The 25,597-nt window shown below is 31.9% G+C and overlaps 2 protein-coding genes across 3 annotated transcripts; both read left to right on the forward strand.

The window, feature by feature from the left end:
• Nucleotides 1-9,252: 9,252 nt before the first annotated feature.
• Nucleotides 9,253-12,489, forward strand: LOC115723691 (uncharacterized). 2 transcript variants are annotated; one of them, XM_061115491.1, is made up of 5 exons: nucleotides 9,264-9,983; nucleotides 10,073-10,108; nucleotides 10,318-10,500; nucleotides 10,576-10,868; nucleotides 11,724-12,489. In XM_061115491.1, exons 1-5 carry the CDS (start codon nucleotides 9,404-9,406, stop codon nucleotides 11,739-11,741), a joined length of 1,110 nt encoding a protein of 369 aa, XP_060971474.1. In that variant the 5' UTR covers nucleotides 9,264-9,403; the 3' UTR covers nucleotides 11,742-12,489. The 2 variants fall into 2 exon arrangements, with proteins under 2 accessions (XP_060971473.1, XP_060971474.1); XM_061115490.1 differs by having other exon boundaries at nucleotides 9,253-9,983; nucleotides 10,318-10,868.
• Nucleotides 12,490-13,371: 882 nt separating this feature from the next.
• LOC133038204 (uncharacterized) lies at nucleotides 13,372-15,138 on the forward strand. The gene is made up of 3 exons (XM_061116290.1): nucleotides 13,372-13,965; nucleotides 14,398-14,448; nucleotides 14,552-15,138. The coding sequence occupies exons 1-3, from the start codon at nucleotides 13,434-13,436 to the stop codon at nucleotides 15,136-15,138; spliced, it is 1,170 nt and encodes a 389-aa protein (XP_060972273.1). The 5' UTR covers nucleotides 13,372-13,433.
• The last annotated feature ends 10,459 nt before the right edge of the window (nucleotides 15,139-25,597 follow it).

A 25,597-nucleotide genomic window follows, 5' to 3' on the forward strand; every position in this document is an offset into this window, starting at 1 on the left:
GATCGGCCCTAGAATGGATAATGGGCCTACTTTACAATTTTGCCATTTTGTCATTTTTCTATCCCATTTTCTCAAAAATACCAATTTTTCAATTTAACTACTTAAATGCCAATTCCAATTATTTAATAACTAAAAATTAATTATTAAATAATATTGTCATTTAACATATTTATTAATTAGACTTAATAAAGTCTTACAATTAATAAATAAGACCTAGAATCTCTTTTCTTCATAATTTTGCCCTTACTTAGTGAAAATTCATAAACTAGACATAGTCTAACTTTAGAATTATAATTGATTAATTAAAATAAATGAACTGAGTCTTACAAGCAGTATGGTCTCAACTAGTATGGGGAGCATGGGCCTATATAACCGAGCTTCCAATAAGCAGATCAAGAATTTACCAAGTAAATCCACTGACTTATTAATTCCTTGTTGCATCCACGCATAGAACTTAGAATTGCACTCTCAGTCATATAGAACACTCTATATGTTCCACGATATAGATACGCTATAAATTATCGATTGTTATAATCCCAATAATCAATGATTCTCTATAGATGATTTACATTGCATAGGGATAAAATTACCGTTACACCCTTTCAATGTATTTTATCCTTAAAACACTTGCCCATTATAAATGATATTATAGTGAATTAATATAATCACTAAAATGAGCGCTCTATCAGTTATCTCTATTTAGCAGGCTCGAAGGAAATCATCGTTTCACTTCTAAATACCTATAGAAGCTATAGATTCTATATCTATGATTAGCGCTCCCACTCAATTGTACTATCATGTTCCAAAATGTACGTATCACCCTGATATGTATAATACTGACAAATCAAAGAACATGTATAACACTCTAGAGATCGAACCTAATCATGTCAGGATTAAGATCATTTGATCTAGGATCAACTAGGTGATATTGAATTGAATAGATATTACTGTAAATTTAACAAATCTATTCAAAGTTCAATATCGGTCCCTTCCAATGTATACTCCATACATCCGATACTGGTAAACTTTGCCAATGCCCTGGAAAGGACATAACACTTATCCAAGGTGTAAGAATACCTATCGCTGATTGTCATATCAGTCTAAATCCAGTGGACTGACAAATCAGGGAATTAAATTTTCGAACATATAATCATGATTATATTCCACTGTACTGACAACACTATAATCATGTACAAATAAATATGTTTTGGACTTAATAGAATTTATACATTAAACAATAATCATGAAACAAATCACGTGAACTATGCAACATAAAATGTTATTTCTGATCTTTATGAACTAGTAAAACTGATTATATTGAAATGGGTTTTATTTAGGGCACAAATCCAAATATCTATATGTTCCACGATATAGATACGCTATTAATTATCCATTGTTACAGTCCCAATAATCAATGATCCTCTATATATGATCTACATTGCATAGGGATAAAATTACTGTTACACCCTTTCAATGTATTTTATCCTTAAAACACCTGGTCACCTATAAATGATATTTTAGTGAAATAATATAATCACTAAAATGAGATCTCAATCATTTATCTCTATTCAGTCAAGCTCGAAGGGAATCATCGTTTCACTTCTAAATATCTATAGAAGCTATAGATTCCATATCTATGTTTAACGCTCCCGGTCAATTGTACTATCGTGTTCCCAAAATGTACGTATCACCCTGACCAAAAAGTAGGCTTAACTAACAAATCAAAGAACACAAATAACACTCTTGAGATCGAACCTAATCATGTCAAGATTAAGATCATTTGATCTAGGATACTCCATACATCCGATACTGGTAAACTTTGCCAATGCCCTGGAAAGGACATAACACTTATCAAGGTGTAAGTATACCTATCGCTGATTATCATGCCAGTCTAAATCCAGTAAACTGACAAATCAGGGAATTGAACTTTTGAACATATAATCATGATTATATTCTACTGTGTTGACAACACTATAATCATGAACAAATACTTATGTTCTGGACCTAATAGAATTTATAATCATGAAATAAATCATGTGAACCATGCAACATAAAATGATTTCTGATCTTTATTAATTAATAAATCTGATTATATTGAAATGGGTTTTATTTAGGGCACAAAACCCAACAAGATGAGGTCGAGACAGCACCGACACTAGTAAAGGATAAGACTACTGATGGTATTCCACAAAAAGAAACTCCACCTCCCATCAGCATTGACCATCACATCAAAATTCCTTATCCTCAAAGACTTCACAAGAATAAGATAGATAAGCAGTTTTCAAAATTCCTTGAAATATTCAAGAAATTGCACATCAACATTCCATTCATAGAGGCTTTGGAACAGATGCCAACTTACCTAAAGTCCATGAAAGACATCCTATCCAAGAAAAGGAAGTTAGAAGAATTTGAGATGGTTGCACTTACTAAGGAGTGCAGCGCAGTTTTTTGGAGCCATGAGGTATGGAGTAGAATGAATATCCCTAGACATAGCTTTTGTTTATGGGTTGCTATACAGGATAGACTAAGAACAAGAAATAGGCTACACAGATTTAAGGTTATAGATGAAGATGACTGTTTGCTTTGCAAGAACCAAACAGAAACTGCTGAACATCTTTTCTTCTCTTGTCCTTTCTCTTCTCTTTGTCTTTCCTTGGTGATAACATGGCTGGGATGGAATGCTGAAACTTCAAATCTTATGAGATTCATAAGGTGGCTGGAAAGAACAAAAGTCACCAAGTTTAAAAAAGTCGTGTATACAGCTTCAGTAGCTGCTCTTGTGTACCATTTGTGGAAGTCCCGTAATGATGTACTTTGGAATTCAGGGCAACAAACACCAGGAAAAGTAGCAACTGTGATCAAGCTGGATGTGAAGAGCCGAATTTCTTGCATCTGGTCGAAGAGAGTGCAACAGGCGGATGAGGAGTGGTTTCTCAGCTTATAGTTCATTTTGTAACCAATATAGATGGTTGGAAAAGTTTACAAAAGATTACAAAGTTGTATAGATTGATATTCAGGTCTCCTTTTTTTTTTAAAAAAAAGGAGACTAATAGGTTGTAATTTAATATTTGGAGTAATGAATTTCATGATTGATTGATCAAAAAAAAAATAAAAAAAGATCCGGGTAGTTTCAACATTCCATGCTCGATAGGTGGTTTGATACAAACAAAAGCTTTATGTGACCTAAGAGCCAATATCAACTTAATGCCCTATCCATGTTTAAAAGATTAAAATTAGGGGAAGCCAAGCCCACAACAGTGACTTTACAGATGGCAGATCGTTCTTTGACTCATCCTCGGGGTATAATTGATGATGTTTTGGTAAAGGTTTGGTAAGTTCATCTTCCCTGCTGATTTCTTAATACTTGACATGGAGGAAATGAGAATATTCCTATCATCTTTGGAAGACCATCCCTAGCAACGCGAAGAGCATTAATTGATGTACAGAATGGGGAGTTAAAGTTGCGTGTTCAAAAAGAAGAAGAGACTTTCAAGGTATTTGCCGCAATTGAAATTCCTACTTGTTCTCGAGTGGAAGTTGTAAAGGATGATCGAGAAGTAACTACCAACAAGAAGAAAGAGAAGTCTAAAGAACGCTTTCGAACTTTTCGACGACGTATGAAAAGACTGTTATGTGGGAATTATGAAGGCGGCTCTCAATCTAAGGAATGCTTTAAAAATTGCAACATTGGAGGTACGTTTTCTTCGTTTGGCACAAAGGCCCTCACTGATGCAAGAGGTGGATTCTACCCGCCACCACCACCACCACCACCATACTGATATGGTGCTCAGGTAAGTTCCCTTCCCTTTAGTCTTAAATGTTACATTGAGGACAATGTGTCACTTTAGTTTGGGGGGTGAACTTAAATTTTTAATTTTTAATTTTTTTAGTTCTACAATAAATTTTTTGTGTGAGTTAATTTGCTTAAAGTGAGTCAATTTGAAAGTAGGTAGATAGCGTGATTTGAAAAATTAATTATTTTGAAAAATTCGTGTGCTTGGTGATGTTATACTTGTGACTAATTTTAATTTTGTGCTTTAAAAGAACATGAAATCATATTAGGTAATTTTCTAGTAATTGAATTAGTTTATGTATGCTAATTGGGACATGTGCAAAATATCACAACAAGAGTAGAAGCTGGTTTAATATGAAAACCAATGTCAAGTGAACCAGCAAGGTATCTTAATACCTTTCTAATAATTTTTCAATGAGCCTCTAGAGGAGTATGCATGAATTGAGAAATCTTGTTCACAACATATAAAATTTCAAGCCTAGTGACAGTTGTATATTGTAGAGCTCCTACAATGCTTCTGTAAAATTGAGGCTCTTGAATTGGGTCACTTCATTGACTCGAAAGTTTTTGACCTCCTGTCATTGGTGTTGGTAGAAGATTAGCATCAAGCATTTTAGCTCTTTCCAAGAGATCACCTATGTATTTAGTTTGGCATAAATAAAGTCCTTGAGCAGTGTACTTTACTTGAATACTAAAAAAATAGGATAGGGGGACCAATGTTAGGTTATTTTTAGTATTAATTTTAGATTAAAGTATATTTTTAAAGAATTATTTTACAAATACACAAAAACAACAAAAGAAATTACAAAAATACGATTTCACGGAATTTTAAACATTTTTATGATTTTTTTTTATTTTATTTACAAAAAATATGGTCTTTTTATGTTGTACTCTTGTTAATTTGTTGCTGATTTTTTGTTATCTGTATGTTAATTTTTGTTGTTGTTTTGATGTTATTTAAATGTTATTTTTATGTTAATTTTATGTAGTTTTCTTGTTGTTTTCGTGTTGCTTCTATAGAAAACCGTAAAAATATAAAAACAATTCTGTAAATGTAAAAATATAATTTTTTTTACAAAAAATGGTGCTTTATGTAATTATTCCTATTTTTAATTTAGTTCTACTCTTGTTTGGAGCAATTCTACGCTTTTTATCTTTTATTTTTGCAGATATAAAATAGAAGAAGATTAGAAAAAATCAAAGGAACAAGATAGAAAAAAGATAAAAAAAAAAAATCACAAAACGATGTTATATTAAATAGAGAAAATTGTGCAAGAAAATAAAGCTGAAATTTTAAGCTTGAATTCGACTATCTTCTGATTAGATTTTGGAAAAAGTCAAAACATAAAAATTCTAGATCTCTCTTTTATCTTTCCGAAACATCTTGAATCGTCCAATTCTGAATAATATCGAGAGGGTTATGGCAAAAATACTATTAGTCAACGCAGCAGAAAACTCATTTCCCTTTCTAATCTTAAGCAGAATAGATTTTCTAATCCTAAGCAGATAGGTTTTCTAATCCTAAGCAGAATAGGTTTTCTTTTCAGCGTTTTTTTTTTATTTTTATTTTTTTAACTATTTTTTTGGCTAAAAAAGAAGTGGACTTCAATAGTTTTTGAGAAGCAATTCAGAAGGGAATAAACAATAGTCTAGGAGTACGAATTTCAGATACCGAAGTCAATATTGAAGGCATTCTTCAGAGAGTTTTCAACATTATTTTCTTCTCATTTCTTAAGTTAATATGTGTGATTTTGCTTCCATGAACATGAGTAGCTAAACACTTGATTAGGGTTTAGATTGATATTGTTTGACATTATTTTATGGTTTTAATTTGATTTTATCTTCCCTCAGTTTCTAGGTATTCTATTTCATTCGTACTTAATTACTTTTAATTGCCTGACCATCAATTAATTGTTTTATGATTTCGATGCGAGATCTGAGAAGTGAGTGTCGATTATGCTATAGTGAAATAGAATTGAATTTCGATATAGGACGAGAGTACATATATAGTTTAGATAGCTTATAGGGTTTCTGTGTTTAATGTCTGTTACATGTTTAATTTATCACGAGAGTAGAACATTTGCATGTAATTGAGATTTATATATCTAAGAAGACTATAATTTACCTTAGTAAACCTACTATTGCATAGAAATTGATAAATGGATGATAATCATATTAAGCCATATTCAATAGATACAATTAATATCGAAGCCCTGGTTTTTATTAATTGTTAATTTTCTTTATTTAATTATTTGCTTCATACTTCTACTAGTTTTCTTATTTTAATTTTCTTTCTTAATTTTTATTCAACCAAATAGAAGTAAAAGTTTAATTTTAAAGTACTTAACTACAATGCCTATGGAATCGATCTCACTCTTAGTGAGTTTATTACTTGTTAACGATACGTACACTTGAGTGTTGAAATTACCACAACAACCAAGCTCTTTTAGAGCAAACTTGGCATTAAGTTGCTGAGTTAAGGATGTTATAGCATGAGGAGAGCTACCATTGAGTATAATATAATTCACATACAGTAGAGCATAGGTTATATGATCTGAATTGGATCTATAGAACAAGGATGTATCAAATTTGGCTCACTAAAAACCAAAAGACAGCAATGCAACCTTGAGTTTATCAAACTAGGCCCTAGGAGACTATTTGAGTCCATAGATTGCTTTGTCAAGCTTACAAACTAAGTGAGGAGCATCATTATCAGCAAAAAATGGTTGTTGTTTCATGAAAACTTCCTGTTGAAGCTCTCAATTAGGGGTGTGCATAAATCGATCCAATCCAATGAGAACCGACCAATCCAATTACAACCGACCGCCAAACATCGGATATCCAATTGTGATCGGATTGGATTGGATGTTATTTTTAAATATCCAATTGGATCGGATCGGATGGTGGATGGGGTGTCTAAAAATCCAATACATCCAACATCCAATCGAACTAATTAGTATTTTCATTTAGTTTGGATGAGTAATTAGATTTTATATTGTTATACGTCAAATTTATATGTATATATGAAAATTAACATTAAAGTTTTACTCTTTTTTTCTTGGATGGGATGGATCCAGTCTGATCCAATACATACTGGATCTAAAATATTGGATGGATCCAATCCGATCCAAAAAATACTAGGTTTAAAATATTGGATAAACTTAAATTAAATAAATAAATATATATGAAATACATCCAATGGATAGAACCGATCCAATCCAACATCCAATGGATGTTGGATCGATTGGATGATGAAATTAATTGGATCGGATCGGATGGTAAAATCTAACATCCAATATATGATTGGATCGGATCTGGATAGGCTTAAAAACATTGGATGTGATCCAATGAACACCCCTACTCTCAATTAAGGAAAGCATTAATGACATCAAGTTGTCTAATGCACCAATTATGAGTGACAGTAATGGTAAGTATAATCCTAATGGTTTGGGGCTTCACCACATGGCTAAAGGTGTCAATGTAATCAAATTCATTTATAAGTGTCCAACATGGGCTAAAGACACTAACGGTCATAACTGTCAAAACAGTTATATCTTAACTAACTAATCTACAACTTGTACAGAGTACAAGTGAGTGTGCGTATGTGTATATTACAAGGGCAATCTAATACAATAGGTGTCCCGTGCACGAGTTGATGGAATAAGTAGCATTAAATTTTTGAGCAAAGAGATTGGCAATTAACTCGAATTTGTCACCCATTCGCTATCAAAATTCTTTATCGCTTAGATTTACGTCTCCTTCTTATAACTATTGATGCCATAAAGTATTCTATGCATCTATCCTCCTTAAGCCTAGAAACCCTTGATTTTAGTTCACAATTTACTTCACTTGATATAGGTACATTTTTGTACAATTTTTTAAAACTTTAGCTAAATTTTAGCTCTTCTATTGAAACTACTTAAAGGAAAATTAATAGTATCAATTCCAAGAAAGAATTGATGCTAAAACAAGACGCCAAAGCTTGTTTTCTCTATAATGTATTCACCTAAAATATATTAAAAATTTAAAATAGCTCAAGAAAAAAAAAATTGAGTTATTTTTTGTTTTGTTAGCCAGTAATATTAAAATAATATGGATATGTATAAAGTCATTTTTAATAATAAATGTCACTAAGTCAAAAACAGATATGGATATATTGGTGACTGTGAGAAGGTAGTGAACAAACTTTTAATTTTAACATGTGAAAAGAAAAAATGCATTTTGAAAAGTTAGGAGAATATGTAAATATAAAAGATGCGATCCACAAGGGTGCTTTCTTGGCGTGAAGTGCTTTTTAGGCATATTGAGATGACCAATGAGATGAGTATGCTTTGTCTTGGTTTTACTATTATACATTAAAGTTAGAAATGAAAGTGAGTGCAGGGTTACTATTTCTTATTTGAATATTCTATTTCCTTCGTAATAAACAAATTGAATATTGCTAGTACCACAAGGTATCCAAAATAGTTGCAAATTAGTTAGCAATTTTTTATATTTATTTATAAAATTAATTTGTGTAAACTAATATTAATGCACCAATAACAATATATCATATATTTTATGTACTTCACACTTTAAAGTGCGTTTTATTTTTAAGCACTTTTCTAAAGAGAAATGCTAAAAGGTACCAGTGGTGCCAAGTACCCTCTTATGTGTCAATATTGTTATCGGTTTAATTAAGTATCGGGTCCCATATAGTTTAATATAACAACTTTTAGGGAGTATCGCTAGCCAATCGCAAGGCGACACGTCTTAAGGGTGTTAGGCAGCACTAGTGCCCAATAGCAATGCTCTTTCCTAAAATACCTCATATTAATGGAGAAAGTATAATACTTATATCCAAGACAACTTTTGTATATTATTCCAACGTAAAATTTGGATTAATACCCTAACAATTCTCTCCTCAAACCAAAAACCACATACTCGTGGCCTCGCCTCCACCGAAACCTCCTTATGCTGCCGCTATCACCAAGGGAACTCGCCGCCTGACCATCACCTTTGTCAGGAAGACTTTCGACACAGGTCCTAATATTGAAATCCATCTTGTACCGTAATCATCAACGGGACACGCCACCTGACCACCACACTCTCAGATATACTTTCAATACAAGGCACTATATAGATCTTTAATCGCGAGGTCATCACATTGAGAGCTTCTCCCATACAATACAAATACAGTCAACTATCTCAGCGCTCTTAAGCCTTTTATAAACACTCACAATTTGTTTGAATGTGAAAAGGAATAAAGTGAGTTGTTGGGTAAGATATATAAAATTCTATCTCAACCAATACAATCCACACAGCAAATTATTATTGGTTTAAATATTTTTTTACATAATAAAAAATTGATGTGTGTGGCTGCTTAGGAATTTTGATGAAGTAATACAGTTGATTGGGCAAGTAGCCATATATTCGTATTTTAGATCGTGAAATAACCAATAACTGATGAAGCAAATTGTCACTTTCAAACAAAATAAATTAATTAATAACTCAAATGCTTGTAGCACTGGATTAGTTTTCATGTTTATCGCAAATTCTTGTGTTGAGTAAGCAAGTACTTAATTGCATCATATCTACTTTTCACTACAATCGAAGAAATTGTTTTTTGACATGAGTTCTCTGTTTTGCCATCGTGGGTTACAAGAACATGTAGTAGCCGGCTGTGTCAATCCCGAATTAGATCCTCACCGGATAACAAAGGCCGGAAACAACACCTTTCACAATGCAGTAAAATGTGGAACTAATCCACTTGCTGTACGTGTGCAGATCTTGCTAAGGCTGCATTCTGTTCTCTCCTACAAACCAAACAACAAAGGCGACACGCCTTTACATGTCGCGGCGAGGTTTGGGAATGACAGTTTCGCCATGGTTCTGATAGATCATGCTAGGGAACCATGCCATATTAATGACTATACAACTCTGCTGAAGAAAGCCAATCAAGTTGGAAACACAGCACTTCATGAGGCTGTGCTTAATGGTCACTTCAAAATAGTAGAGCGGTTAAAAGATGAAGATCCAACTTTGACAAATTTAGTAAACAATGCCGGTGAATCTCCTCTGTTTTTGGCTGTGGATCGAGGATTTTATGAAATTGCTTCCATAATTTTGGACACTTTTCCTATTTGCTCTTTGTTAGGAAGAAAGGGTATGAATTTCATGCATGCTGCTGTCATTCGTTTGTATGACCCAGGTATGTGTATAAGTATATGTAAATATATTGTTTCATTATATGTTTGTATAAAATTAATCATTTGCTGTCTGTCTTGTAATTAATGATAGGAAGCCTAGTGCCCACCATGATCAGGGAAAATTTCTGTAAGTACAATGGTTTCCTTTGTTACTAATGCTTCATTATTCTTATATTTCAATTGATTAGGAATGTTTCCCTATACTAAACAATCGAACTTAATGATTCAATTTTAATTACAAATTGACTTTTTAAAAACACCCTAAATATTAAATACTAAACAGTTTCCTTAATGCTTATTCAATAATCCTAATTACCCAAATTTGCAAAGATGCAGTCTCTTTTTCCTTAGGAGTTGTTACAAAGGCATTAAACAAATGTGGATCTCAAATTTTAGATAAAGGAGAAGATGAGTTTGGATGGAAGCCTCTTCATTATGCAGCAAGCATGGGACATTCAAGAGTTGTTAAACTATTTTTGGAAGCCAAAAAATCTCTTGCTTATAACAAAGACAAACAAGGTATGACTGCCCTTCATATCGCTGCAAGGAGTGGACATTTGGGAGTCATTAGAAAATTGATGAATGAATGTCCAGATATTGGTGAGGTGTTGGACAATGGAAACAGGAGTGCCCTGCATATTGCTGTTGAGCACAAAAAGGTTCATGTTGCACATACTCTATTAAATAATAAAGCTTTCATTGATGTTATCAATGAGCAAGACTGTAAGGGAAATACAGCTCTACATGTAGCTGCTGTTTGTGGTTATTATGAAATTTTTGTAAGTTTGGCAAGTAATTCGCGTACGGACAAGAGAATCATGAATGAGATGGGGATGACTGCTTTAGACATTATCGGCAGATCAAATCTACTTGGTAATGTTGAAAAGGTACCTATGTCCTACTCTCCTAAATAAATCAATGCTGATTAGAGTAGCTATCTTAATTATGAGTTACTCATATTTGAAGGAGAGTCGTAGATTAGTCACACAATTTTGTTTGAGCCTCATTAGACTTTCAGTTACTATAATTACTAGGGTAATTTCTCATTAGGGTAGTAATGACATAGCATACTAATCACACCCTATTTTAAAATGAAAGGTGTGTTTGAATATGAGGTGAGAATTACGTATAAATTTTTAATCTTTTTATTTGACAAAATAGTTAGTAATTACACAAAAAGATAATAATTACACAGTATAATTACACCCAATTCTCATAGGAGTATGAGAATTGGAGAGTGTAATTGATATCTCAATTATTTTCATTTACACTGTTAGAATGTGTTGAGGATACTCAAGATTAGTTCAAACTGTTAGTTAGTGGTAGTTATAAGTCTGTTAGTTTGTTGTTTTCTGTTGGCTTAGTTAGTTAAGACAGTTTGTGTCTTTACTTTTTTGGTGTTGTTATTAGCTTGGACTATAAATATAGCTCTTTGTACATTGCTTCATTCATTTCAATCAATAAAGAATTTACTTCAGAAATCTCTCTCTCTCTCTCTCGTAATCTCAACTGAATGTAATTAAGTAATTAGACAAATAAGCAAAATATTTTGTAATTGATATCTCTATTACTTCCAAAACTGTGCAATTCCATTTTGCTTTTGACTTTCCAAATGTGCCCTTAAATATTTTGTATTGATTATGGTGGTCATTTCTTTTGAAACATTTGTATGATTAACTCTTTGGATGAAAATTTCCTTTGATCTTTCGAACACATTAATACATATAGTTTTGTCTTTGCAGGCTATTACCAAATTCTAAATAAATACAGAAAGCAATCTCCTAAGTCTACATGAAGCTGCAATAGTGAATCAATCTACAAAAAGTGATGAAAAAAATTCAAGAAATCCAATCATCACCAACAATGACTAATGAATCTGTACCAAAGGAAGAGATTATTGATAAGGAAGTAAAGCAAATGGCAGACATAAATTTAGTGGTGTCGACACTGCTCACAGACATAACGTTTCAAGCAGCCATCAGCATGGCCGGGGCGGCAACATACAGCAGTTCAAGCTGCCTCGAAGCTTTCACATTGTTCACGGCATTCAATTCCTTGGTTTTCAGTTTCTCGGCGGCCTCTATGACAATCCACATTGCAGTTGCTCTTTATTTCAAGTTACTTGGTAAGCCACACAGATATCCTTTTACCTCGACAATGATTTTAACTATTGCCTCCATTACCTCATCTGTGTTGGCCTTTTTCACGGGTACTAAAGCATTGTTGTACGAGAAGAAATCGAAGATTGTGTCTAGTTCTAACATTTGGGATATTGATTTTCCTGAGAAAATTACATTCTTTGCTTTCCTGGCCATTCTCATATGGGTCTTGCTCCCACTTTTGTTCACTACTTTATACCATTTAATCATTTTGAGTTCTGATGATGGATTGCCCCTCCTTTTGTTCGAATTCAAGTATGGAGTCTTACATTACTTACAAATGTTCTTAAAGTGATCATCAGAGACTTCACTCTATTGTATTAATAGTAATATCAACCAATCATAATTGTATACTTCTTGTTAGTGTAGTCTTGCATGTATATATAATATGTTTTTATGGTTTTTCCACCCATATAGCCGAAAATGTTGGGGAGTAAAGCACGTGTGCCTTTGAAAAATAATAGAGCAACTACTTGGGACGACCTAGATATATGCGAAGTCATTCCTGCGTAGTATAAATAATTGGAGAAATAGGAGTGTTTGGTACTAAGTTTAGACTTTATTAGAATCAGAATGTTAAATTTAAATTAAATTTTAATAACTAAAGATTTGTATTTTTAAGTAGGTCTTACTTTTTAAATTTAAATACTGGCAATATTAATCCACTCCAACAGTTTTATATTCTCTCTAAGTCTACTCCCTTCAATACTACTTTTTCTAGCTCAAACTTGTATAATAAATACTCCATTAGGTGAAATTTGACATTCTAATATTTTAAAAAGAAAACATAGTTAAAATAAAAATGACATTTTAATATTTTAAAAAGAAATTAAACACACAAATGAAATAAAAATTATTTCCATTCTATTTCATACCTCCAACCAAACGCTACCTAATAGTTAACTTGACTTAAGAGAATTGGATAAAGATTTCAGATCTGAGATGAGACTATTTCATTTGTTGGGATGATGAAGATGAACTGAGTTTTAGATATTTATTAAAGTAGACTGATGAGTATATATAATAAATATATAACACAATTGACTATACACTATATCATGTGAGGGAAGCCACGTGACTGGCCTATATTTCTATATAATTATTGAGTTGTGGCTCCATAATTGGTTGGTTCAAAATGTATCTAACTAATAAATTCATAGTATTAAGAAACAACACTCAATGGCAAGGCTTATAATCGAGTTCTTACTAAAGTCTTTTTTAACACCACAACACTTGAGTTTAATAACTCCTCCATTAAATTTGGGATCGTTCCATGGACAACATTGGGTAGACATGGACAATTTGGATCCTCTAAAGAAAACTTTTGGCCAAGAAAACAACGCCTTTCATGTTGCAGTACTAGGTGAAGCTAATCCCAAAGATTTACCAGTGCAGAAATTGCTACTATCCCATTCCTTGCTTGCCTTTCAGCCAAACAAGAAAGGCGACACCCCGCTACATTTGGCGGCCAAGTTGGGGAATGAAAGTTTCGCAGTGGTTCTGATAGATCATGCAAAGACATTAGGCCATGATGGTGACTACAGAAATCTGCTGAGGAAGGTGAATTATGAGAAGGAGAACACAGCACTTCATGAAGCTGTGATCAACGGTCAGTTTGAAATTGCTAAGTGGTTGATTCGAGAAGATCCGACATTGACATCTTTGGTGAATAAGGCAGGGGAATCTCCTCTGTTTCTTGCTGTAGAGGGACGTTTTTATGAGATTGCTTCTATCATTTTGGACACTACTTTTCCTGATTGCTCTGTGTTAGGAGGAAATGGCATGACTGTCATGCATGCTGCTGTCATTCGTTCTTGCCCTTTATGTATGTATATATCTAATTTCATCATCTCTAATCCATCTAAACATCTTTTGGCAATCTTATACTGTGGAATACTAATCTGTTTCTGCTTGATATTAGTTGTTTTCATTAGTTGCATTGATAGTGTGTAGGAATTTAGTATCATATATAGGCTAATATTCTGATTATCAATGATTTTGAGATAAAACCCCATACATCATACCTACACGTTAACTTTATCCAACTTTCTCAACCACATTCTAACAATATATAAGCTCGTGTTGTTGAGAGAAATAGTAAGTTTGAGTGAATTCATTGCCTTTGTAATTTGCTCGGGTGTAAGTATTTTCAGACTTAGCCCAAAATTAAATTCCCTAACTTACTTTTCTTTCCTCTGCCGTTTGTCTGTGTAATTCTAATATGGTTTTACAATATATGTATGTTATGTTATAATAGTTGATGCAAGGCTGCTTTCAAGAAATGTTACCAGGACCAAGGATTTTGATGGTAAGTATAGTAGAATATATTTTACTCAATACATTGTGTGTTATGTATTCTTATGATCTGATTTGCCAAACGTTAATTCAGTCCCTCCTTTCTTAATTATTAGAATTTGTTAAGAAGGTGTTAGAGAGATGTGGATCCCAGATTTTGGAAAAAGCAGAAGATGAGTTAGGATGGACTCCTCTTCACTATGCTACAAACTTGGGACATTCAACCATGGTTAAACTATTCTTGGAAGCTAAAAGATCAGTTGCTTATATCAAAGATAAACAAGGCATGACAGCTCTTCACATCGCGGCAAGGAAAGGACATATTGAAGTGATGAAGGAATTGTTTGAAGAATGTTCAGATATTGGTGAGATTTTGGACAATAAAGATCGAACTGCACTTCATATTGCTGCTGAACACAATTGTCATTCTGTCATACATACTTTAGTGAAAGAGAGAGGTTTCACTTATCTTATAAATGAGCAAGACAATGAAGGAAATACAGCTCTACATGTTGCTGCTATTCATTCTCATTATGGAATTATGAATCGTTTGACAAATAATACTTTGACAAACAAGAGAATGACCAATAAGATGGGGATGACTGCGTTTGAGATTCTTCTCAAATCAACAGTTTTTGCTAGTTTTATTGGAAAGGTATGTCTTCTAATTCTTGTTGAAGAGTCCGACATTAATAATCTATGAGAATATATATATATATATATATATGCAAAAACTACTGTTGATTGATTGATTTGAAATAAAACCTCATGCATCTTTTCATACACACACCCTATTCAACACTCGTTTGCTAACTTTTTCATTTGGCAGTTTATTGTTAGATTAGAATTGCGGCTGGCCAAGAATAAAGACCCTCTTCTAAGTCTACAATGTTAGACTTTTTATTTGGGCTTACATTATATTTTATTGGTTTTATTAAAACTTGGGTTGATTGGATAGTTCTTTGCTGTATTAGCCCATGTTGTTGGTGATCAATTGTTAATGGGCTTAGCATCTGTGAGTAAAGTCTAGGTGAAGCAGAAGTGTGGGCTTTTCTAGTTGACTGAAGCCTTTGATGAGCAGGCCCAGCCCAACTAGGGTTTTGTAGCTAAGTCCCCTCCCTAACTCTATAAATACATATTGTCTCATCACAATTGTATACCTTTTGATAATCAGAGAAAATAAACTGCTTCTGATTTAGAGATCTAGGGAGGAAGACTTAGTTGATAGTATTGCACTATCGAATTGGAGTAACTGCTGTGGATCAATCAGAGATAATTGCTATGGATCAATCAGGTACACATACTCAATTATCATATACTACTATTGTGTTCTATGTTATATACAAATTGATCTTGGGGTTAATTGTTAATTTATCTAACATGTGGTATCAGATTGCCTATTGTATATGATTTAGAACCTATAATTAGTATAATTAATTTGAATATGTTAATTATCTATAATTACATATGAATTTTGTTATTATTTTATGTGCAATTTTTTGTTTTTAAATCTTAAAACTTTAGGGGTTTTGTTTATTATTAAATTCTCGTTCTATTGATATATTATATGCATGAAATCATTGTGTATATTAAGAGAATTTTAAATTTAAAGTTTTAGGGTTTATATGATTATAATATGAAATTATATTTTGTGTATTTTGATTTTATTGTTTTTGATCTAAAATTGATTATAGATAACTCATTATCAATTGTTTAAGATTGTTCCTACATGATTAATTTCGGATTCAAACCGAGATTGGCATTACATTTTTTTTTCTATTGTGTTTTTCAATTTTCGGTTAGATATTTGCCATGAAATTTAGAGATTTACACCTTAATACCCGAAATTAGTAGTGTACATGAATTAGAAATCCATTCCCGATCGAAACCCATCAATTTCCCCATCTTTTAGTCGATTTTTGGCCGGAAAAACTGTTGCAGACCCGAATCGGAGGAACCGGGTCGCGTGACCCGACTGGAGACCCGCTGGAGGTTGAAGACAACTCCCAGCCGCGAAGCCCACTCGCGCAGGCGGCGCGTGGGGGCGCGTGGGGCCGGCTGGGAGGTCCGTTTTCGACGATTTTTTTTTTCAGCGTTATTAGAATTCAATTTCTGATTTTTCTATGATTTTTAATTAATTTTTTAACTCCGTTTAATAATTATTATTATTTTAATGATAATTATGCAGTTAAAAAATTATTAAAAATAATTTTTGATGATTTTTCGAAATTTGTAAATCATAGAAAATTTTTTGGGTTTCTTCTCGTTCCATAAGACATAGTCACTCTCTTATTTGATTTATATTGACTATGTAATCTCCACCAATATTTTTTGTTTCACATCTTTTAATTATTTGTTGTTCTAAAGTTATAAAACTTGATTGTTTGATACAAAAATAATGTGTTATGGTGGACACTTTATTTTTTGATTATCAATATAATAAAAGCAATTATATATCTCTTTTGGAAATTTGGTTGAAAATTATTCTTTTTCAATGATTGCTTTATCACCAAATTTCACATGTTGAAGAAAATATTATATCTTTTGGTTGACTATATGTGTAATTACTTGCCCAAAGGTAGTATTTACATATATTAGTTCACATTCCATGAAGTGAGTTAATATTAAATGTATATATTTTAATTATTTGCCCAAAGGTAATAATTTAAATATATAAATTTATTATTATTTTTTGCTTGAATTAATACATATTTTTAAGAAATTTATTTGCCCAAAGGTAATAAAATTCTTAAATGATATGTATTTTTTCTTTGTTGTTAACTTCATGAAGGTAGATCATGTGTGTGTTATATTCTCACCCCAAAGGGGAGTTTATAATGACCAGTTGATTCTACAATATTTTCTAATGCATTGCTCATATTGCTTATTCAAGTTTTAATTTTTTGAATTTTGCGGTCTCCTTTCTGCGAACAACAATAACGTTTTCATCTGAATTCTGAATGCTTCCAACTTTAAGACATGGAAACGAGATGTGAAAATTACTTTAGGCATAATAGATTTGGACTTATGCCTTCGAGAAGAAAAACCTGCTGATCTTACTGACTCCAGTACAACTGCCCAGAGAACTCATCATGCACTATGGGAAAAGTCAAGTCGTCTTAGTCTTCTTACTATGAAAAGATCAATTCCTGAACATCTTTTGGTGGTTTGCCAAACACCACAAATGCCAAAGAGTTTTTCAATGCTGTAGAAAAACTATATGACACTGGTGAAAACGCTGAAGTTGGACATCTTATGGATAAAATGACAACCATTCAGTTTGATAAATCAAAGGAGTGCTAGATTTTATTTTGAAAATTATTATTCTTCAGTCCGAGTTGAAAGATCATAATATTCCTCTTCCTGACTTTTACACCATTCTTCAAGTTCTTCATGAACTTCTTACTTCTTTTAGCTTTACCAAGACAACCTAAACACTTATAGTAAAATATGGAGTGTTAATAACCTTATTTCTCAGTATATAGCTGAAACAAGCAAGCTAATAGAATGAGAAGAATGAATCTTCTCACTTTGTTTCTCAACTCAAGCCCAACAAAGGATAAAGAAAATATGAAAAGAAGCAACCACAACCAGGGGCTAAGGGATCTCAGAAAGCCAAGTGAGAGGGAGTCAATGCTTACAGTGGACACTTATATTGGAGTTGACGTTATTTATGTTGGCACATTAATTCTTGAATTACAGTTTAGTGTTCAGATTGTTTTGAACAGTACTTTATTGATTCCTACTTTTAAAGTAATTCAGTTTCGCTTCCGCTTTTAGTTAAACAATAATTTTCTTTTCCTTTTGCCAATTATAGTGTTAACATTATGTTTGACTCCGAATAATTGGAAACTATTTTTACTCTGATATTCTTTTCAAATTATCATTGACTTCCTTAGCTTCCTTTTTCAATGCTGTGAATATTGTGGGTAAGAAATCTTATATTAAGATAACATCCTTATTATTCTGGCACGATAAATCGGGTCATATTTCTAAAGAAAGAATTGATCGATTACTTCTAGCTAAAATTCTTTCTCCTGTTGATGTTTCTGGTTATGATACTTGTGCTGATTGTATTGGTGAAAAATTGACTAAAATAAGAAAGCAGACTGCTATCTATAGTCACTCTTTATAAGAGATTATCCACACTGACATTAGTGGACCTTATTCCACCACGTTGTGCAAAAACAAGTATTTTATCACTTTTATCGATGATTTTTCTCGTTATGGATTCACCTATTTAATTAAAGAAAAATCTGACGCCCTTGATAAACTCAAAATTTTTCGAAATGAGGTTGAGAAACAATTAGGAAGAGTCATCAAAGTTGTTCATTCTGATCGTGGAGGAGAATATTATGGTCGTTATACAGAATCGGGACAACACATGGGGCTTTTTGCAGAGTACTTACAAGAAAATGGTATAGTTGCTCAATACACTATGCCTGGTTCACCTGAGCAAAATGGCGTTGCTGAAAGGAGAAATCACACTCTCATGGATATGGTTAGAAGCAAGATGAGTAGAACAAATCTTACAGAGTTTTTATGGGGTGAAGCACTTATGACCGCAACTTATATTTTAAATCGTGTTCCCAGTAAATCTGTTCCCAAGACCCCTTTTGAGTTATGGACTGGGCGGAAGCCTAGTCTTAATCATCTTCGAGTATGGGGTTGTCCAGCTGAAGTAAAGATTTATGATCCTAATTTGAAAAAGTTAGATCCGAGAACAAATCGCTGTTATTTCATTGGTTATCCAATGCGCTCAAAAGGCTATCGCTTTTACTGTCCCACTCGTGGTACGCGAATTGTTGAATCTCAGACTGCTAAATTTCTGGAATTTGATGTTGCTGAGAAAATTCCTTCAACATCTCTTGAAATGGGGGAGTCCTCTAAAGGAATTTGTATTCCTATATCATTTTCAAGAGATGATAATAGTAGTCTCCATCCTACTCCAGTTGGTAATGCTCCCATTGTTGATGAATATATTGCTCCCGATATCGAAGATGATGAAGGTCCTATTATTGATGAAGGGCCTATTAATGATGAAGCTCCTATTGTTAATGAGAATCCTGTTATTGAAGAAATTCCAGTTGTGGAAGATGTTATTCAAAACAATGATCAACAAAGAGAAGTTATTCCAGAAGTACCTCCTCTAAGAAGATCTCAGAGACAAAAGAAGTCAACAAAGTGTCATGATAATTTTGTTTATCTTGGAGAAGGAGAATATGATATTGATCATTTTGTGGATCCTGTCACTTTTAGTGAAGCACTTAATAGTCCACAATCTTCAAAATGGTTAGCAGCTACGGATGATGAGATCGACTCCATGAAGAAAAATGGTGTATGGGAGCTAGTTTTATTACCTGATGGTTTTAAACCAATAGGTTGTAAGTGGATTTTAAAGGCTAAAAGGGATAAAAAGGGACAGATTGAAAGGTTTAAAGCGCGTTTAGTGGCTAAAGGCTTTACTCAAAGAGAAGGTATTGATTACACTGAAACTTTCTCCCCTGTTTCTACTAAAGATTCATTCAGAATTATTATGGATTTAGTTGCGCATTTTGATTTAGAGTTGCATCAAATAGATGTTAAAACTATTGTTCTGAATGGAGAATTGAGTGAGCAAATTTTTTATGTCTCAATCTGAAGGCTTCGAGGAAAATGGAAATGACAACTTGGTTTGCAAGTTAAAACGATCCATTTATGGTCTCAAACAGGCATCTCACCAGTGGTACTTGAAGTTTGATAAGGTTGTGACACTGTTGGGTTTCATCGAGAACAAGTTTGACTAGTGTATTAATATGAAGATCTGTGGGAGTCATCATATTTTTTCTTGTTCTTTATGTAGATGACATTTTACTTGCCAGCAGTGATTTGTCATTACTAAATGAGACCAAAAATTTTCTGTCTTCCAATTTTGATATGAAAGATCTTGGAGAGGCATCCTATGTTTTGGGGATTGAGATCCATCGTGACAGGAATCGAAAAGTTCTTGGCTTATCTCAAGAAGCTTACATTAATCGTGTGCTCAAAAGGTTCAACATGGATTTATGTAAAGCTGGTTCTGTTCCTATTCTGAAAGGGGACAAGTTCACTAAGCAGCAATGTCCTAAGAACGACTTGGAAAGAGGAGCAATGAAGAACATCCCTTATGCAAGTGTAGTAGGGAGTTTGATGTATGCTCAGGTTTGCACTCGACCTGACATAGCTTTCGTAGTCAATGTTCTTAGGAGATATTTATCTGATCCTGGCCACGATCATTGGGTTGCAACCAATAAAGTTTTGAAATATTTGCAAAGAACAAAGAGTTTTATGCTTGTGTATAAGCATGTCAACAATTTTTAGTTGTTGGTTATTCAGATTCAGATTTTGGTGGTTATGTAGATGATTTAAAGTCAACTTCTGGCTATATTTTCACTTTTGTTGGTGCTGCTATTTCTTGAAAAAGTGTTAAATAGACTTTAATCGTATCATCTACTATATATGTTGAATTTGTTGCATGTTATGGTGCATCTTTGCAAGCTCTATGGTTAAAGAATTTTTGTTTTTAGAGATACGACTAGTTGATCCTATTTCCTCTCCTATACTAATCTATTGTGATAATAATATTGTTGTTTTCTTTTCAAAGAATAATGAGATTAGTAGTGCTTCCAAATATAAGGAAATAAAGTATCTCACTATTAAAGACTTGGTTAAGAAAGGAGACATTGTGATAGAATATTTAAAGACCAAGTTGATGTTTGCAGATCCTCTAACCAAAGGATTAAGTGCCATATTGTTTGATAAACATGTTTTTGATATGGGGATTTTATAATCTTTTGCTCCTTTGGATTAGTGGGAGTTTCTTGCTTTATCTTTTGAGATTACATTTATATGTAATTTACTTGTTAATGTTATGAACTACTTTGTGGGCCAATATTTTTTTTGATTATTGGATGTTTATGCTTTCAGTTAGGCTTTGTTATATTCTCGAGAATAATTGAATTGAAAGCATGTAGTTCATATCTTGTTGTGATCGTTGTATTTTAAGTATATTTACTAAAAGACAATGATATTTTGTTGGCTTAATGTTTTAAGCAAGTTTAGTGACACTTACTTATTTTAAGTGGTGTATGTTTAATTTCACTGGCTTATTTATTAAGCATCACGGTATCAGTGAAATTGAGGACTGATAAGGATATTATGTTATTTTATATTGATCACATGTTGAACATAATTCCTTACCACACTACTAGACTTATTGACCATGTCGATTTAATACTTTGGTATTTGTGATTATGAATGTCTTTTGTTGAGCTAAAAACAATATGACTGTCATAGTTCATTATCAAAGGTTAAATTGGACCGGTATGTTGAGATGCTATCAGAGAACTATCAGTTTTTAAAGTGGCCACAAATGTTTTCCTGTTGTTCAACCCATGAGTCGTTTTCAAACAAAATTATTTTGATATATAATATATATGTATTAAAATCAATGTAGCCCAAGTGGGAGAATGTTAGACTTTTTATTTGGGCTTACATTATATTTTATTGGTTTTATTAAAACTTGGGTTGATTGGATAGTTCTTTGCTGTATTAGCCCATGTTGTTGGTGATCAATTGTTAATGGGCTTAGCATCTGTGAGTAAAGTCTAGGTGAAGCAGAAGTGTGGGCTTTTCTAGTTGACTGAAGCCTTTGATGAGCAGGCCCAGCCCAACTAGGGTTTTGTAGCTAAGTCCCCTCCCTAACTCTATAAATACATATTGTCTCATCACAATTGTATACCTTTTGATAATCAGAGAAAATAAACTGCTTCTGATTTAGAGATCTAGGGAGGAAGACTTAGTTGATAGTATTGCACTATCGAATTGGAGTAACTGCTGTGGATCAATCAGAGATAATTGCTATGGATCAATCAGGTACACATACTCAATTATCATATACTACTATTGTGTTCTATGTTATATACAAATTGATCTTGGGGTTAATTGTTAATTTATCTAACATACAAGACACTGGATTTGGGATGGTGAAAAAACATGGAAAAATCGAAGAAACCCAAATAGAAATGACACAATCCTGTGTACCAATTAAAGAAGATAATGGTCAAGATGTACAACACATGCAAAACATGAATTTGGTGGTGTCCACACTCATTGCAGGTATAACATTTCAAGCAGCCATAACCATGCCTGGTGCTGCACAATACAAAACTAAAAAAGGCCTTAGAGCTTTCAAAGAATTCATGGAAATGGATTCTTTGGCTTTCGGTTTCTCAGCGGGCTCTTTGTTAATCCACTTCATATTTGCAATGCTTTCCATGATCTCGAAAAGGAAATTCAGGTATCCTACTATGGCGACAATATTGTTCATCTTTAGTTCCATTTTTTATTTTGTGTTTGCCTTTATCATAGGTACAAACGCATTGTTGTACGAGAAGAAAGAGCTGAATAGTCTGCTTATACAAACTAAAAATAGTGCTTTGTATTTTAGTGATCCTGGAAATTATGCACTCGCAGCATTCTATCTGACTATAGGTTATGTCTTCTTCATCATTCGTTACTTCAAGAAATAATTTTATTTTCTACTAGCGTAGTATTCAGTGGGGGTAGCAGAGAAGGTCTTGTTGTTTGATTTTTTTTTCTAGTTTTCATAAATGGGAATTAAAAACAAATGTTGTATTCAGAAAACTTCAGTTATTTATTTAGTTTGTAACAAGTTTTTTTTTTTTTTTTAAGCAGCAGCCAAATTACACATAAATAGAAATTTTATATCTATTTTATTTGATGAAGAATGAGAAGATAATTAGATTTTCTATATATATAAATATAATAAAAGGGAAATTAAAAAAGGATTTTTTTTTATTTTTATACTTTAAATGATTTTTTTTTTATTTTACGGAATTTCAGATAGCAACTCACATAGTAGCTAACCGAGTAACTAAAATTCACACAGTAATTCACATAAAAATTACTGGACAACTTAAACTGTAAATTTAAGAAAAAAAAAATAATATAAAAGTAATTCCTTAAAAAAATGACTGGGAAGAGAAATGAGAAAATATCTACAATAGCAGAATTTAATCATATACAATTTGAAGGATTTTATAGGGCTTTCTCCTTTTTCTATGGAATTATGCAAGAAAGTCTTGCAGGTTGTAATGTAAACGGTAAAGAATAAAGAAAATAAAGGAAGACCTCGATATATGCAAAGTCATCCCAGTATATCATTAAGATTAGAGAAAAAAAATTATATATAATTTTGGGTGATTTTACAATGTATTTTCTTGAAAGGGATGTATTAATGTATTCTCTACTTATTTTAGTATTTAAAAAAGAAATTTAGTCTAATTTTTTTCTTATTCATGTACGTTATAACTATTTAAGATATCCTATAAAATTTTGAGGAATTGGAAATAATTTATTTTATAATATAGAAATAATATTTAAACCGTCTATTTTACACGCATATAAAATAAAATAATTGTGCGTGCAACACACTGCTTGAACGTAATATTCGTGCAACACACATGTAAACTATAAAACTATTCTAAATTATGTACAATGCTATTAATATTTATTTATTTTATTATTTTTTTCTTTAACTTTTTGGAGTATTTGTAAAAATATCCCTAATATAAGAAAAAGAAAGAAAAATGTGCTCATCCCATCCAAATATTATTCTCTCTCCAAACGTTTAGCTTTGTATTTTTAGCAAACTTTATATTTTTAATTTAACATTCATATCTCAAAATAATAAATCTAAAAGTATCAATTTAAGATAATAATAGAGGTGAGTGTTCATAAAATAGTTGATCTAATTTAATATGTATAACCTAATTCAATTCAATTGGGAAAGTGTAGATATTTGCACTTGTACTAGGATTAGATTGAAAAATTTAAAATTTGTACTTATGTAAATTGAATGTTGATTGAAATGTAAAAAGTAACCGATCTAATCCTCCACGCATATTAATTTAAAAAAATTAAAAAATTATATACAGTTAATATCTTAATGTAAAGAAAATAGTAATTTAAAAGTCTAATACATATAATACAATTATATTTCAAAATAATAGGTCAAATGTATATTCCATTCTTATATATAATTTTTTTTTCTAAATATTTCTTTATACAAATAATATTTTTTTCTTTTTTTGAATTTGTTATTTGTTATTTTATTTATTTTAATTTATTGTTGGAGACATAAAATAACAATAATTTATTTTTTTTTTTGTTGCTAGTTATGTGAAAAAAAAATCATAAATATTAAATAATTTAATAGTAAAAAGTAACTAATTCAATTCGCACTTTTACAGATTAGATTGGATTTAAGCTATTGTGCGAATTGAATTGGATCTAAAATATAAATTAATTTACATTTAGTGGATGCACTATAAATAAAATAGTACGGATTAAATTGGTTTGGATGGACATTAATAAGTGATAACTTTTGTTGCACCATACTATTAGGGCTCGTTTGGAACGCCGTATTAGGTCGTATTGTATTGTATTGTATTATATTGAATTGGATTATATATCATATTTTTATATAATACTATGTTAAACTTTAATTTATACTAAAATATTATATATTTAGGTGTCCATAAAAGTTAATACCACATATAGTTTAACATAAAAATATTGCATAAAATACAATTCAATATAATACAATACAATACGACTTAATACGGCGTTCCAAACGAGCCCTTAGCCTCTTGTATTTCTTTTCAAAAAAGATTCAACTTTTTTAAAATAACTTATTTTTGACTATAATATAACTTTTTTAAAAAAGATTCCTTTGCTCACCAATAGTTTAACTACTAATGGTAATTATATTTTGCAGGAATAAAAAAAAAACACGTGTAGTTATATCATTATACAGTAAATTAGTTGTGAAATTTAATTGTTTTACTAAAAAAAATTGATAAAAGAAATAATAACTATACTGTAGAAACGTAAGTGAGTTAACTAATTTATAATATTAATTTAATTAATCTATAATAATATAATAGATTTTTTTATACCTTATATACTATTTTTTATTTTTATTTTTAACGGTTTAGGTTGCTCTAGTAATTTTTATCTGGGTTGCTATGTCGATTTTATGATTAAAATTATTTTTTTAGTTACTATGTGGGTTGTTATATGTACTTCTATGAAAATGTAAAAAAAACTGCATATATAAA

The sequence above is a fragment of the Cannabis sativa genome, chromosome 5 (assembly GCF_029168945.1).
Source record: "Cannabis sativa cultivar Pink pepper isolate KNU-18-1 chromosome 5, ASM2916894v1, whole genome shotgun sequence".
In the NCBI taxonomy this organism is placed as follows: Eukaryota; Viridiplantae; Streptophyta; class Magnoliopsida; order Rosales; family Cannabaceae; genus Cannabis; species Cannabis sativa.